Source organism: Typopeltis vanoorti, chromosome 1 (assembly GCF_054136105.1).
Source record: "Typopeltis vanoorti isolate ZY-2024b chromosome 1, IOZ_Tvanoo_1.0, whole genome shotgun sequence".
NCBI classification, from domain to species: Eukaryota; Metazoa; Arthropoda; class Arachnida; order Uropygi; family Thelyphonidae; genus Typopeltis; species Typopeltis vanoorti.
In genome coordinates this window covers 184,226,011-184,242,712 of record NC_143549.1, presented here as the reverse complement: position 1 = coordinate 184,242,712, position 16,702 = coordinate 184,226,011, and the positions used below count along the sequence as shown (strand labels likewise).

The 16,702-nt window shown below is 33.8% G+C and overlaps 1 protein-coding gene across 1 annotated transcript in view; it reads right to left on the bottom strand.

The window, feature by feature from the left end:
* The window catches only part of LOC150110696 (paired mesoderm homeobox protein 2-like), a 69,785-nt gene that overhangs the window by 12,880 nt on the left and 40,203 nt on the right, over positions 1–16,702 (bottom strand). The window contains exon 2 of the mRNA XM_090395754.1: positions 3,684–3,859. Coding sequence (XP_090251880.1) covers positions 3,684–3,859 — 176 coding nt within the window. The remainder of the gene's footprint in view (positions 1–3,683; positions 3,860–16,702) is intronic.

The window sequence follows — 16,702 nt, the reverse complement described above, 5'->3', positions numbered from 1 at the left end:
TGTCCATTTCATCACGCGTTCGTAATCAGGGACTGTTGATATTGACTTTATATACATATCAAAATTCGTTTTATATTATCACTGTTATCCCAGCTAGTTTTCTGTTACCAATAAAAGTTTCGCATATACTTCACACATGAAAAAAAGCTTAAGCAAGTTCATGTGGGAAGCTAGTAACTCGCTTGCAGTGGTAAACAACAGGCCCTCCCTAACAGCCACTATACTGCAGAGGCAATAAAAACAAGTACTTTTATTATGCCAGTGAATAAGGTATGAGGAGTCTGTGTAATATATTTCTCAACAAATAGTGAAATTAGAGACAACTGGGATAAAAACACACTAATTAATGAATCATATCGCCCTTCATACAGAAACACTGCTGTATAGACTGAAACAAAACCATATGTTGCATGGGCAAACACAGTATCTAACTAAAAACTATTGTTATTTATTAGATGTGTGTGAGTTCGATTTCCCAAGGCAGCAATAAAATTCAACCGAACGTGTTAAAATTCGTAAAAGTGTTAAAACTAAGTTATATATATATATAATGAATGTTATGGCAGTTTCACATCTGGAATTCGGTTGAAGAGAGTTAGCATTTCAACTCAATTGTCAGCTATGCTTTTATCTTTCGGTTGCGCGATCTTTTGTTAATATAGAACCAATCATATGCACGTTTTAATAACCTGCCTTTGCTGTCTGTTTCGCGTTAGGCTTAATTACCGTAAAGGGAGAAAAGTCACAAAAGAGAAAAATGTTCCTGGTCCGGGGATTCCTTTATTCAGGTAATATTCACTAATTTCATGTCTGTGGTGTACCAGTATCGGTAAGTGGTGATATGATTTGATCTATTCTACGTTAAAAAATTTAACCCTAAGATGGATAAGTGGCTGATAAAAAATAAAAAAAAAATTCCCGCGAACAATCAGAAGCAGAAACAGACTCAAAAAAAAAAAAAAAAAAAAAAAGGACAGTATTTCATATTTTACCAGAACAGCCCGCATTGTCTTCAGAACCAAACGGTAAGAGGCAAAAAATGTAATATTTGCATTTGATTTTTGCAATATTCGCTGCGTATGTTTTGTATTGAATATAAATACAATAAATATTATAATAATATATCTCTCTATTACGATTTTTTTTCGAGGGGTGCCGTGAAATACTTTAATTTTTGCAAAGGGGGCCCTGACATCCAGAAGTTTGGGAAGCACTGCTCTAGAGAATAGTTTCCAAATTATCTAATCGCCAGTGTGTGATATATGTACAACCTGTCTTGGACGGGATTTATATTAAAAACAATAATCCATTAAAATGTAAACATTAAAAATGAAACAACATAGGACTTGTAAATATTTTATATACTAGTGAGACTTAAAGAATTCTTAAGTTCGGCTTGAGAATACTTTAAGCCTGAAATATGTGTTTTAGAGGAGAAAACATTTTAATTGGTAGAATAAGAAGAGAATTATTGGGTGGGCTGTACTTTTTTTTTTTTTTTTTTTTTTTACTAATTTGAAATGGTCCAATGAGACAAGCTAACGATCGGGTTATTTTCTCAAAGTTTTCTTCACTGTTTCATTCTTTTACAGTGTAATTATTTCTGATTTAAATTCATAGTTTATTAATTTATTAACTCTCTTTCACCACATATCTGATAACGGGCATATGAAAGTAATTGAAATACATATTTGGCGTGTTTCAACGTGTTATGCTGAGTTTAGCTGCTTGCTTTGAAATACTATTGGTTTTAGTTCGGGATCGAGTTGTCTTCTACAGCAAACGACTAAAGATAAAATTTAAAAAAGAAAAAAGAAAAACGTCAGCACTTTGTTTTCTTTTTTTCTTTTTCTTTTTCATGTAATCGCAACACAATTTCCTGTTGATATCACAGACTAACGCACAGACAACGAACCTGTGAAAGAGTTATTATTTCCCCTACAAAAGAAGGGGGAAAATAACCTGAAGGTCTACGCGAATATTCCTTACTTCTAACCAATAGGGGATGTGGATGGGAAAGAGAACTGACAGGAGCATCTGCTACTTTAGTGGAAGCAGAACAGTGATCTGTTCTGTTTCCACTAAGTCGTATGTCTAATGCGAAAGAAAGATACACACGTGTGATCTTTTTCTTTTCCGGTTCTAAAACAAGAAATGCGAAGGAAGTGTCTTTCTTCAACTGCTTTCTTCCTGCTATTTTATTTTACGCCTCGGAGATGTCTTTATTTGAAAGTCGTTTTGGAACTGCTACTACTTTAGCCACACACTTAACACTTAATCAAAGATGACATTCGTTGGGCTGGTGGATAAACATATACACATCATTAAAGAGATTTCTTTAAAAAAGGAAATAGATAAACTTTTTTGAGGAAGAAAAACTAAACCCTGATTGTAATTATAATGGCCTTAATGTAAGTGTTTACTGCTTGCTCCTGTCTTTACAAAAATGAATGTCGATCGATAGCTGTGCTATCGACCGTTAAACTGTAACGACACCAACATTGATTTTCATTATATGTTGTTTCTATTCTACTGAAATATGTTTATATACCGATTAGAATTTCATCAATTTATAATATAACAGTACTCTAGATGTAGTTCGTGAAAGGTATGGACAAATAATAGGAAAAAATCATAAAACAGGCGCATTTCGCATTTTTATTATATCATTGTTCAGTACTGTAAAACAGTTGGATTTTCCGAAGAATGCTACAACCACTTATGAAGTTCAATCATAAAGAGCACTAAATATCTATCTTTAAAACGCAGACTATTATTAAACATTTCGACGGAACATAATATTTTTTATTTAATACTGTATAATAATTTTGTCCGCGAGGTTATCCTAGTGGCTTTGCGCTTCGCAACCATATGCCTGGAGAAGGAGTGTCCTAGGTTCGATTCCCGTCGGCGAAGTGGGGAGCTTAAGGATTATCCTCAGCCATAGCCAATTAGCCGGTCTTGGGCGTGGACAGCAGGGTTTCCTCCCAGTTTATCTGGGGTTTTTCATCCCGCAAGCAAGCAAACCGGCCCCGTGAACGCACAGGGTGCAGTCATAGGATATAGTACGGCAAGGAAGGCAACGAGAAACTACCTTGCTCATAATCATTTCCCTAGATTGGTTGCATAATAAAATATAAAAGGATTTCTAAATAATCGTTTGAATAATACGATGAAATAATATTTTTCCCACGAAATAACTGCCTAAAGCTCATTAATCTAAATTTTCTTGTGTTCTAAGAGAGTATGGCAATATTTATATTTACAGCTTTTTAATATCGATATTCGTTTAGGTTTCTGGTATCCGTAGACACAATATTCAATAAACGTTTGATATTAAAAAGCTGTAAATATAAATATTGCCATACTCTCTTAGAACACAAGAAAATTTAGATTAATGAGCTTTAGGCAGTTATTTCGTGTGAAAAATATTATTTCATCGTATTATTTAAACGATTTTTTAGAAATCCTTTTATATTTTATTATGCAACCAACCTATGTTTATTTTTATGATTATTATTATTAATAAAGTCTCAGGACTCGCTGCAGGCCACTCGTTTACTGCACACGCTACTCAGCATTTTTTTTTTTTGGGGGGGGGTCTGTTAATTGTATATTTTCTATATGTATGTTATTTTGAGAAAATCTCGTACAAATTAAGACATAGTTCAAAATGTTCCTACCTGAACCCTGGCTTCACTCAGATTTACTTTACGAGCGAGTTCCTCTCTTACGAAGGCGTCCGGGTAGTGCGTTCTTTCGAATACTTTTTCCAAAGCACTTAGCTGGTGCGCAGTAAATGTAGTTCGGTTACGTCGGGGCTTTTTGCGGCGATGATTCTCTCCGTCGGGCGAATTATCTATTCGAGTAAAATATAAAGAGTCATACTGATGCAGCAAGTTCCAGAAAAAAGGGGAAAATAAAAAGAATATTAGTGAGTTCTATAGATTATATAAGAAGGAAAAAATCATCAGAACAGCTTCCGTTGTTAATCCTTTGAAAATAAATTTTAATATTTTGATGTTTGATACATTAAAGATTTCGGAAGCGATCACTAGCTTACTAAACAGTATTGGATTCGGGTTTGAGTTTTAGGAGGATGATACAATACTGGAAAGAATACTGAGAAATACGTATCAATTTTTTTGGTTTTTTTTAACCTTTTCTGGTTTTCTATTAGCATAATTTAATTATGATAATAATTCTCAATATTAATTATGATCATAATTTAATTTATTATAATAATATGTGAATAGACTCGGGTTTTCTTTAATAAGATTTATTTCATGTTTTAAGTGTATATTTTTCTTCTTCTTCTTAGCTTCGCGTATAGCAATTGTTTGCCTGTAACGTTTTCAAGAGTTTAAAAAGTCTTCTGCCCATCTCTTCCTGGGTCTTCCTCTTGATCGGTGTCCCTTTGGTTTATATTTCCAGGCAATATTTAGCCGTCTGTCCTCATTCATTCTTTGTACATGGTTTTTCCAGTTCTTTTTATAGTTTGTGATGTTAATTATGATGTTAATCTTCTGTTATGTTAATTATTTTAAGTGTATATTACAATTAAAAAACTCATACAGATGTTTATATTTTATTTTTAAAACTAAACAATTTACAATGTTATTTTATTCTGATTTCTTGGAGAGAAAGTGGAAAGGGTCATGTCTATCTTTCTCTCGTCTCTGGATATACCAATTATGAGCTACCTGTATACTGACGTCCTACTTAGTTTCAAAGTCAAGTAGAACTTCAGTAGTTTTCCTCAAATGAGAAGTAGAAAACAGATCGAAAGCGCTAAATACATAAAAGCGCTGGAGGTATCACTTAATAACAATAATAATAAAATACAAATTATATAGGCCTCCGTAGTTTCATACCTTCAAAGTAGTGCAGCACAAAGATATCTCACGCCTAATGGTAGAACTTCGTAAGGTATCAATTGTATTCTGCAAGTATCAGTTTAAATTTGGTAACTTGTAGTACCTAAATTATTCTTATCGATTATTCTACTGTTGATAATAGTATCTTCACGTTGATTCAGGATATGAGAAAGTATAGAGGATCTGATTTAGAAAGGGAAGAGAGAGAGAGTATTGAACTGAAAAGAAAAAAAAAAGTGTACTGATTTGAAATGAATCGAAGTTGAACGACTCTCAAATGGAACTGTAAATCTAAATGTTGTTGACGGAGGGGGGGGTGGAATTGAAGGAGTTTGAACCGAATCTTAGCAATTGATTGCCAGATTTTCTCTGAAACAAAAAAATGATTTAGAAGAGTAAGATCCGCAGAAGCTAAAAGAGCTCCACAGAGAAAACAAGAATTTAAAGAAGTACTCCAAGAAAATATGACATTATATAAAACATTCCTGGATTAGAAAGTTAGCTCAGAGAAATAACAAAAATGTAGAAAAGTTAAGATGTGGGTAATATTAGCTAAACAGAAGTTATAAGGAAATTATGAAAAGAAGCTAAATATCATGAAGATGGTAAAATGTTTTGAAGGTTACCAAGAAACTTTAGCAGTTGAAGAAAGAGCACCGTAAAAGGAATCAAACATGATAAAAGTGCTATAAAAACTGAAGATAAGAATAAATACCCTGAATACCTGTTAGTAATGATTTAAAAAAAATTCTTAAATGAAGTAACCAGCAGAAGAACTGTGAAAAATATCCACATGGAAAGCAGTCGTGAATATACAATATTTCAGAACTAGAGGTGGGAAAATGTCAATAGAAACTTGAGTCAAATATAGAAAGATAGCAAAGGAAGATGATATTCGACGTGAAATGCTTAAATATGGACGTAGGAAAATTTATGGTAACTACACTGCATAATTCGGAAAATTTTAAGAAAACTACATCTCAAAGGATTGGAATTGCACACACGTCATACCCGTATGGCTAAGAAATTGTTAAGAAAAATTTTAAGAAAATTGGCAGAGAACAAGATGGAGTTAGACGAAACAAGTTTCCGAGAACAGATTTTTTATTTGAGACAAATAATCGAGAAATCATGGAAATTTAAGAACCCCAATATATTTTTTTCTGATTTTGAAAAAAAAAAAAAAAAAGTGTCAATGGAAAAACTGTTCAAAATATTAAATATGCAAAATAGAATCATTTACAAAGCGATATATAACTTATATTTTTAAGTTACCAAATTAAGAATCCAAGAATGTAAAGGTGTAGGATCTGATGTGAGACGTTGAATCCACTGTTATTCGTCTCCCACCATATTATTAAAGAAATTATTATTAAACTTGGTGGTCTAAAATCGGAATATGAGAATTCTTTCCTTACATACTGAAGATGATGTTGTACTCCTAAATAAATGTGCTGCAAGTCGTGAAGATTCTTTAACTAAATGAAATCATTGTTATGACACATTTGTATTAAAAATCGCAAAGAAACAGAATATTAATATCACTTTCATTCTCAGTAGATAACTTGTAGTATAGGTTCCACATTTCAGCTAATAGCTAAATGTATATATATATAATATAGATAGTATACATAGATAATAAAATAAGTAAGGATAGTTTTGTGGGAAGATATTGTTGGATAATTTGTATGGAAAAAGAGAAATCAGCCGACACACCTAACACTGTTCACGACAAACCAATTTTAACTTATGCAGCAAAGAATTGAGTAAGAAATTTTATTTATTCTTGTGGAGTTCCCCCCCCCGTTCTTAGACCCCTCCTTAGGACTGGTTGAGCCCTCCTAATGAGGGATTAAGTACTATATCCTATGACTGTGTGTTCACTGGGCCGGTTTACCTGCTTGCGGGATGAGAAACCCCAGATAAACGAGGTGGGGGGGAACCTGCTGTCCACGCCCAAGACTGGCTAACTTGGCTATGGCTGAGAGAGATCCTTAAGCTCCTCACGTCGTCGACGGGAATCGAACCTAGGACACTCGTTCCCCAGACATATGGTTGTGAAGCGCACAGCCACTCGTCTAACCGCACGGCGAGTTAGAAATAAAACAGTTGATCAAATATGTGATATCGCAGACGTGCGAGTTCTGAAAAAATTAAGAGTGAACAAATTACACATCAACAGGAAGAGCCTCCGTAGCTCAGTCGGTATAGGACGAAGTCCTTTGTTCGGAAAGACCTGGGCTCGATTCCCGTCAGTGATGTGAGCAACCTTTATCTGGTCTCTTTCGACAAAAGGTGAAGTAGCCGGTCTCATACGAAGGAAGGGATTTTTTCACCTGGAAGTTCGGGTGTTTCGTCCCCCAGAACAGGCAAAACGGCCCCGTGAACACACCCACAGATTGCAGTCAGGAATACTTAAGATCCAGCCGTAGGCCTGATCTGTCAGCTACGCTGGTCCGGAGCACGGATAAAATTCGGGGGGAGGGAAATTGAGATAGTGCCGTACTTCCCTGTAAAAGGGGCCTCACGGCCCTTGTATCATCATACGAATAAGATACATCAACAGGAAAATCACATTGAATATGTCAGAAAAGAACGTGATATTATTCATATTCGTGTAATCAGTGCTAATGTAAGATTGTATGGTCACTTAAACGAATGAAAAAAATAAATAAATAAAGGACGCTCTATAGAAAAAAGAATACAAGAACACCAATCATACATTCTTCACAACAAATCCGATAAGTCTGGCGCAGCACGGGATAGAGACAAGCCACAACATTCTCTGGTCCAGGACTCGCCTTATACACAGATGTCGCTATAAATTCGAACGCCTATTCAAAGAGAGTGCTGAGGCCTTACTTCAACGCCCTAACTTAATTCGAAATGATTGTATATCCTTGTCAAAAATATGGGAAAGTTTAATCCAAATAACACACTGTTTTTTTTTTTTTAAATTGAGACTTAGTTCTTACATTAGTCTAATGCTATCGTTAATTGAATTTATAAATTAAGATTGTTATAAGAAATTGTGAATTAATACCTATAATTTATTCATCACTCTGATGAAATTTACCTCTCTTTAGTGCTTAGCAATGTAACATCACGCGGCTCGTTCTACTTTTGAATGATCAATTGTTTGTATCCCAACTTGTAAAAACTGTTCCTATCAAGCCACCGAGGATAGTCTGTAAGTTTCAGAACTGAAATATTTGGCAAACATTAAAATATTCTTGTGTTAAGGTGTTTGTAATTCTTAATGAGTTGATAAAGCTAGGTGTGTTTTAGGTCAAAACGCAAAATGGGATTAAATCAGAAACCGGATTAACTGGAATTGATAGGTAAGTCATGAGTATCAGTTTCATGCTACAATGTCTTAATATACGGCACCAATCCCCCTTAAGAACGACACCAGAAAAGATGATGACGACAATATTTCAATCTATGCTATCTTGCTTCGTGCATGCCTTAAGTGCTGTCTACACTTAAAACTCAAAAAGTAACTTTTAAAATGAAACTGTAAAAGGTAGCACATGAGGAAATATTGTTTAAAAATATATTTTGCAAAACGTAATCATTATTGCACTCCAGCCACATGACTGACACCTTTCATTTCTTATTTTAAAACTTGTTGAAAACGCTACATTCCTTTTTAAGTCCACATTCGCAACAAACACAGGTTTGTGAGAAATAACATCTCTCGAAAACTAAAATCGGCATTCAAATAAAAAAAAAAAAAAAAAAAGGCAAACCGCTTAATTAGGCATCTCCTAAGTAATATTGAAAAGGAAACGTCTCGAGCATCAAGTCGTTTTAACTTTTTCTCTACTGCGGGTATCTGTATGGCAGAGGGCGGGCCAAATGAGGATTTTTATCTAATTTGACGTTCTGTTTATTTTCTGCCTTGCTCGCGCTGCCTACTTGACTTCTCCGCCCCAGATATCAAAGTCCGAATTACAGTGGCTCACTCCTGTCACGAAAGGTGATGACACCTTACTGCCACTCGAAACTTTCTTCATGGTCATTAATCTCTTCAATGGGCCAACAAATACTGCTCCGTCTTTGAAGTGCCGAGTCCTTAAAGTAGTCATTCTCATATTGTTGCTATCATAAGTACTCACACCAGAAAATCCCACGAGTATTTCTTTCTTAAATAACCCTACCGTGCATGAGATAACACTTCAAAAGTTCCGCCAGAACACTAATAGAAGTGATAGGAAGGTAAGAGAAATTAAGAAGCTACCCTTCTTCTTCTTCTTCTTCCCCCCCCCCCCACCCCCCCGTTTCTGCCATTATTAGGAGTGTGTTCTGAAAAGCACATCACTGGTATTATATTACATGATCTCCAGTCGCTGCACATTTAATTTTGGAAAGTTAATATTCCTACCAGCAATAACAACTTTCATCTGAGAACCAATATCAACATGTAGATTAACAAGATATTCTGAAAAACATTCAATTTTAGTTTGAAATTCATTCTTGCAATATGTTTGATGTTCGAATATTGTATAATCAGTTCGAATATTGTATCTATTATACGATATTGCATAATTGATACTTTCTATAGCATCTCTATGGTTTTCTTATTCCAAAATTAATGTTGTTTGCTTATAATTGATTTAGGCGTATATTATAGGAAGAAAACTGAATAGATACTTGTAGTTAAACTATTTAAATCTTTTAGTTTAAACCTCTTTTTTTTTAATTATAATTGTAACCTCTCAATTTTTAAATTTTTCGTCCATCCCCCGCCCTGCACTCATTGCCAATCAAGAAAGTGATCCTGAGCACCCATAAGTTAGCTATGGTTCGCTTGCCTTTTTAATTATTTGGGGAGGGGCATGTCTCCATTTTTTTTTTTTTTTCACTTTCAAAAAGTCTCTTTCATAAACAAGAAAAATCGTTAAAAATATTTTACGAAAAAATATTGAAAAATACTAAATACAGTACTTAAAAACGCTGGCCTGGTTGACCGAATGGTTGGCGTATCTACTTTCCTACCAATAGGCCAGCGTGTTTGTTCTTTAGAGTACGGTTTCCGGATTATATAAAATATAAATAAAAATAAAAATTCCCTGAATATAAAATCAATTAATTATTACATAAGACAGTATAAAGAAAAATGGACAGAACATTTAAATCGAATGAACAACAGCAGACTCCCCAAAATATTATACAATTATAAAATAAGTGGGAAAAGAAGATTCGGAAGACCAAGAAGGAGATGGCATGAGACGAAACAAGCCACCTGGCCTAAAATCCATATTAGGAAAAAGAAGAAGATAAATAAAAATATTTAAAAAATAATAATATTAAAAATCCCCCTCCCCCACGGCATTAATGTACCGCGGCATTATAATCTTCTTTGGTGTGGTAGAAATTATATTAAAAATATTTTATTTATTTTGTCAATGGCGTCTATTACACAATAGACGCCATTGACCCTAATCGTATCTCCTCACAGCGAACAATATAACAGATTTGAAATAAAACAGTTTATAAATGAACTTTATGGTAGACAAAATTCATTATGAAAATAAGGAATGATTTTCCAGCAGTTAAAATAAAATCATGAAAACGATCAAGATGATTTCGTGCGCGCACACACACACATAACAACAAATAGCGAAAACTTGTTTCACGATTTCATTTCCAACCATGGCAACCACAATGTTTGGCTTTGTTATTTGATGGCTAATCTTTATTTCTTGCATTTATTATCAAAGAGCTGTCGTTGCTATTTTTTTATTATTATTACAAGAAGGTCAATAACAATCGTTTCATGAATTCTCAATACTATAAAATAAAACGTGGAATCGTTTCATTAGTTTGAGCAAGAAAGAATTTCTGATATAAACGAAAATTTAATTCTCCAAATTAAAAAAATAATTTTTATTAAAACAAAAGAATATTGGCTCCGAAGAACTTTGTTAAAAGTAATACGAAAGTGTCTCGTAAAAATATAAAACAGTTGTCTTTAACACATTTTTATATTGCTAAATTTTACTATAATATACACATACATAATAGTAAACAAACATAAGAAATCATTTCTGGTTTTACAAGTCCTACGAACATCACTTCTCCGATGTGACTCTTCAATACCTTCCCCAATTCTTTCCTCTTTATTACCACCAATTCTACACTTTCCTCACGTCCAAACTCTTCGTCTTCTTTTCCACATGAGGCTGTACTTCCTGCTCTCAACCCTATCAATTCTAGTTTCTCCGTCCAAACACTTCCACTTGATCAGAGAACAGCAACCTCTCCTAAAACTTGTGTCCCTTCCTATTCAGATGCAACCCATCTTTGCATACTGCGCTCTTTTATCATCAAATATTTTATATTTGTAATATTTATTACACACACACACACACACACACACACACACACACACACACACACACACACACACACACACACACACACACACACACACACACACACACACACACACACACACACACACACACACCTAAACCTAAACCTAAACCTTACAATCAACTAATCTAGAGAGGAGGGGAGCTGTTTTGACCACGCCTGGCGGCTAATATAAATCATCTCTTTTAACAAGTAAATTTTAACTGCAGGAAATTTGATCTTAATACTAGTCATCAAGGTCACTTTTTAACCTTACTTCACGGCGTCGGTACTTGAAATCAAGTCCTTCCATAAATAAATGGAAACATAATATAAGCATAATCATTAAGTGATTGAGTGACACATCAAAATGCTTTTCCACTGTTAAGCTAGGAAAGAGAAATTTTGCACGACGATAACTTTTGAGTATAGCTGATGAGCGAAAAAAATGAATTTAAGTAACCTTAAAAATTAAAAAAATTCATGCTTGAATAATACCAAGTAGTTGACAACTATCGTATATGAATTTTTATGGTAATTTTAGTATGTCCGAATACCAAATCTCAGTTTGCTATTTCCTCTTATATAGGAAATATTATTTTGAAATACTGAAATTCTTACAGAAGCCAATATTTATTTTTATTATTATTATTTTTAATCAGCACTTGTTAGATAGACCAAAGACTATACAAACCTGTATAATCTAAAAAATTAAAATCAAATGTTTTTACAGGCGAAATAACTGAATTTTATAAATATTTGTAGAGTCTCATAATTTCATAGAAATATATTTTATGCTAAAATTATTTAAATAATAGTTTACATGTTAGATATTTTAAACTATGAAAAGCGACCTTTTTAAAACTATATTGACGATATTAACGAATTTTTGGCGTGGCGCTGTAATTTATTTGTTTCACGTTCTCTAAGTATAACGCACTGACTTCATTGTTGCCAAAAATTTGCATTCATAAATTGCTAAGTGACCGAAAGAGTTTGGAGAGCAATACAAAGTTTAGAAGCTAGCCTTTTATCGCAAAACTACAGTAATTAGAAAATCGGTGTTGACAGCAATTATGAAGAGACGCCACTTTTAGCGGTGGAAGGTACGTTTTCAAAGTCAACTCACACATTACAAGTTTCTATACACAGAGATCGTCTGCTTGCTGTGGCAGATTACCATATTTTAGAACTAACAAAAATGGAGGGAAAAAATAACTAATAAAACAGGTAAGATCATAAGTTTTACTCATTATATTAATAAACAGCATAAATGAAGTATTTTAAAGCTTCGAGCTAATTGTCTCCATGTATTATATGAGATCGTCTGCATGTGGTTGCAGTTTATCACATTTTAGAGCTGACAGAAATGCAACAAAAATATTAAGTAAGACCTTTAGAATAGGCATACGTTTTACATTTTATAGCTCTTCTAAGGAAGCTAAAAATGGTGTATTTTCATGATGAACAGCACAGATGGAAATTTTAACCAATTGTTTCCATAAACCACCAAATCCCGGTAATTTAGAAATTCTGGCACATCCTCTTAACTGAGTGAATGTCGTTAAGCAGTGCAATAAAAATATGCTTATTATTATTAATAGGTGTATTTCAAATACGTAAACAACACAGCATGGTGTCCATTTATAATAACGTAAGCATGCAATATGTCGCCAGGTGACAAACTATAAACTTCAGCAAGCCACCTCAGCGTGAAACAAAGTTAATAATGGTATCCGATTCTCGTCATTACGAGAGAAATCTTTATGTTTTTTTTTTTTTTTCATTTGAAGGTGAGCTAGCAGATCTCATATGGAGGTGGCAGGGTTTTTTCTCCAGAAACTCGGGTTTTTCATCCTGCATATAGGCAAATCGGCCTGAGAACACATTCATAAATGTTATGTATTATTAAAATACATAACAAATTAAAATAAAATGTTTTGTACATAACCGTTCATTATCATATTTCTTCCGATATTTTTTTATGAAAATTTTCGTAGGAGTTCCGCAAAAAAGAAATATTTTTACATAGAGTCCGCATTCTCAAAAAGCTTACACTGATAGAGAGTGCCCCCCCCCCTCCGTAATGAATAATAAATCCTTGAACTCCTTGAAGGTTTCATGTAGTAGTAGCAAGATAACCATTGGACCTACCAGTTAACAATAGCTAAAAATTCGACATCAGTCCTCATCCTACACACAAAATGAATACATCAGTAAAACTATCACAATTACTTAAGTTAAAATTACACCACAGTACATCTGGTCTTGATGTGATTTTTACTGGAATAGCCAGAGAAATCGCCTGCAAAGTAAACTCTGGATAACAGAAAACAAGCTATACTGACTAAAAGACATTCCCTACATACATGTATACGGCGACGGTATGTACTAATGTACATACATTTGATTTGTAGATGTACTGATCACAGAGCAATATGTGAAAACATCTTAAGATACGCTATTAATAACGCATTCTGTGCTTACCATAAACTGAACAGATTAATATTACTCTAGAATCAAATGATAAAATTTATCTTTTGAAAGCAAAGATATGATGCAAACTTTGTGAACACTGTTGTGACAGAACATAGAATACTTAACAGTCAAATACTATGCCATTATACATCTATTCTAAAACATCGCTTTGATGCCAAATAAACAGCCAGAACCACTTATCAGATAACGATATCTCAGACTGTTAACAGTATCGGATATATATAAACATTCATATTGGAAAAGCCACACGGGACTTCTATATTTCAGATATGTTAAACAAATACTATTTAAAATCAGAAACCTTACAAAGTACAGTGCACTAAAAAGGGCCATAAGGAAACAGTATACAAGCTCTAGCTTTCTAATTTAGTAACTCATCGTCACATTCTTCATGTGTATGTGTGGGTGGGTGGGTGTAAGCAATAACTAACCACTGACATCTAATCAGATAAACGTAACAAACTTCAAGTTGGAGTATTATACCTGAGTCAGAGGGGAGTCTCGTTGTTAAGTTGGTATCGGAAATGCTCTTGGGTTAGAAAACCCAGGGCATTTCCTTTCGAATCTCATCTAATACTACTCGAAGAACTCTTGTAAAGGTTACACCTTCAATAGAGTATTTTTCTATTGAAAGAGTGTTTTACCTGGTCGCCTATGAATACCATGATTTTTCACGAATGAAATTTTTTACAATTTTACAAGAAATTTTACAAGTCCTACGAACATCACTTCTCCAATGTGACTCTTCAGTACCTTCCGCAGTATACTTTCCCCAATTCCGGCAAAGTGGCCAGAAGAACACACGTAAATAGAATATATAATGCACACATAAGGCACAGCTTTAATTCCTTCTGCCGTAATTTCCGTAATTTCAAAACAACAACCTGAGCCAGAACTAATATTATATTATAGACTAATAATATCAAAAAAAAGTGAAAAAAAAAAGATTCAGTTTTATTGTATAACCATATTATACAAAATTCTTCAACTATAATTTCATACTTGAGAACAAAGCAAAATCATTCAAAAGTGGGAATTATCCTCAAACTTCAATTCTTCATTGTTAATGTTGAATTTTTCACAGCTCTGGACTTATAACCAGCACTTCAGTTTAGAATATGTAAAAAGAAATATTAGAATTTTATCTCTTTGTTAATCGTACATATTACAGTATATGTAACAAAGATGTATTAACCTATGTGTATATATATATATATATACACACACATAGGTTAAGGTGTGTTTTACCTGGTCGCCTATGAATACCAGGATTTTTCACGACTGAAATTTTTTACAATTTATATATATACATTTATTTATATATATAAATTATACAATATATATATATATATATATATATATATATAGAAAAAACACTAAAACTTAAATAAACTATGAACATCATAGAGAGTCTCTGTACATAATTGACACTAAATCGTTGTGTTGTATTTAAATCTGTTCTTTCGTGAGTTGTATTGTTGGGAAAGTGCGTGCTAGTAGCATCTCGTGAACGCCACTGCATGTTTACAGCTGAATGACAATCTGGGAGGTTGTAGCTCAAGTTATTATTTAGATGAACAGGATTGAAGGTGATTTCTCTATTCCACGATTTTTCTCTCTAGTTAATCATTGCAACGGAAGATGTTAGTAGATTTTTCCCAGCAGACTTTGTGACTTTGGTTTTCATCATTAGGATTAGCCGAGAAAAGGATATGACTTGATAATGCACTGGCTCGCTGTCTCGTGTAAGTAATGTTCCTCATGTGTTCTTCCATACGCAATTCGACAGATTTGTCTGTCTGCCCAAAATAAGGAATATCACAATCACACAATATTTTGTATACACCAGGGTATTTGAGTTGATGATGACAAGGTTTTGGGTGGCTTATTAAGAAACGGATCTTTGGAAGTGGAGTGAACAAGGTTTTCTGATATTGTATTTTCTTAGAACGTTTGTTAATTTATGCGAAAATGTACTTATGTAAGGAATAGATATATTGCCTTTGAATCTATTTGTTTCTTCTGAATGACTAGGAGGATTAATAAGGAATTTTTCAATGATTCTCTTGGAATATCCATTAACTTCGAAAGAAGTTTTCAGATGGTTTATTTCTGTAAGAAGTTCATTTGGGTCATCCAGAAGAGAACGGGCTCTATGTCCCAAGGTGGAAATTATTCCAAGCTTATGAAGAGGGAAGTGATAAATGATGGGACTGAGTATGCAGAAAGTTCTTAGCAAAAGTTCTAAGAAAATACAATATCAGAACCTTATTCACTCCACTTCCAAAGATCCGTTTCTTAATAAGCCACCCAAAACCTTGTCATCATCAACTCAAATACCCTGGTGTATATAAAATATTGTGTGATTGTGATATTCCTTATTTTGGGCAGACAGACAAATCTGTCGAATTGCGTATGGAAGAACACATGAGGGACATTACTTACAAGAGACAGCGAGCCAGTGCATTATCAAGTCATATCCTTTTCTCGGCTAATCCTAATGATGAAAACCAAAGTCTGCTGGGAAAAATCTACTAACATCTTCCGTTGCAATGATGAACTAGAGAGAAAAATCGTGGAATCTAGAGAAATCATCTTCAGTCCTGTTCATCTAAATAATAACTTGAGCTACAACCTCCCAGATAGTCATTCAGCTGTAATCATGTACTGGCGTTCATGAGATGCTACTAGCATGCACTTTCCCAATAATACAACTAACGAAAGAACAGCTTTAAATACAACCACATCGTTTTAATGTTAATTATGTATAGAGACTCTCTATGATGTTCATAGTTTATTTAAGCTTCAGTGTTTTAGTGTGTTTTCTTTTTTCTTTCTTTTATAATGTCACCTGATGAAGGCTGTTACAAGCCGAAACTAGTCGTGTTTTTATATTAAAACCTTTTTACTTAAATCTCGGTTCTAGTCATTCAATTCTTTATAAAAATATGTATGTTAACCGAGTT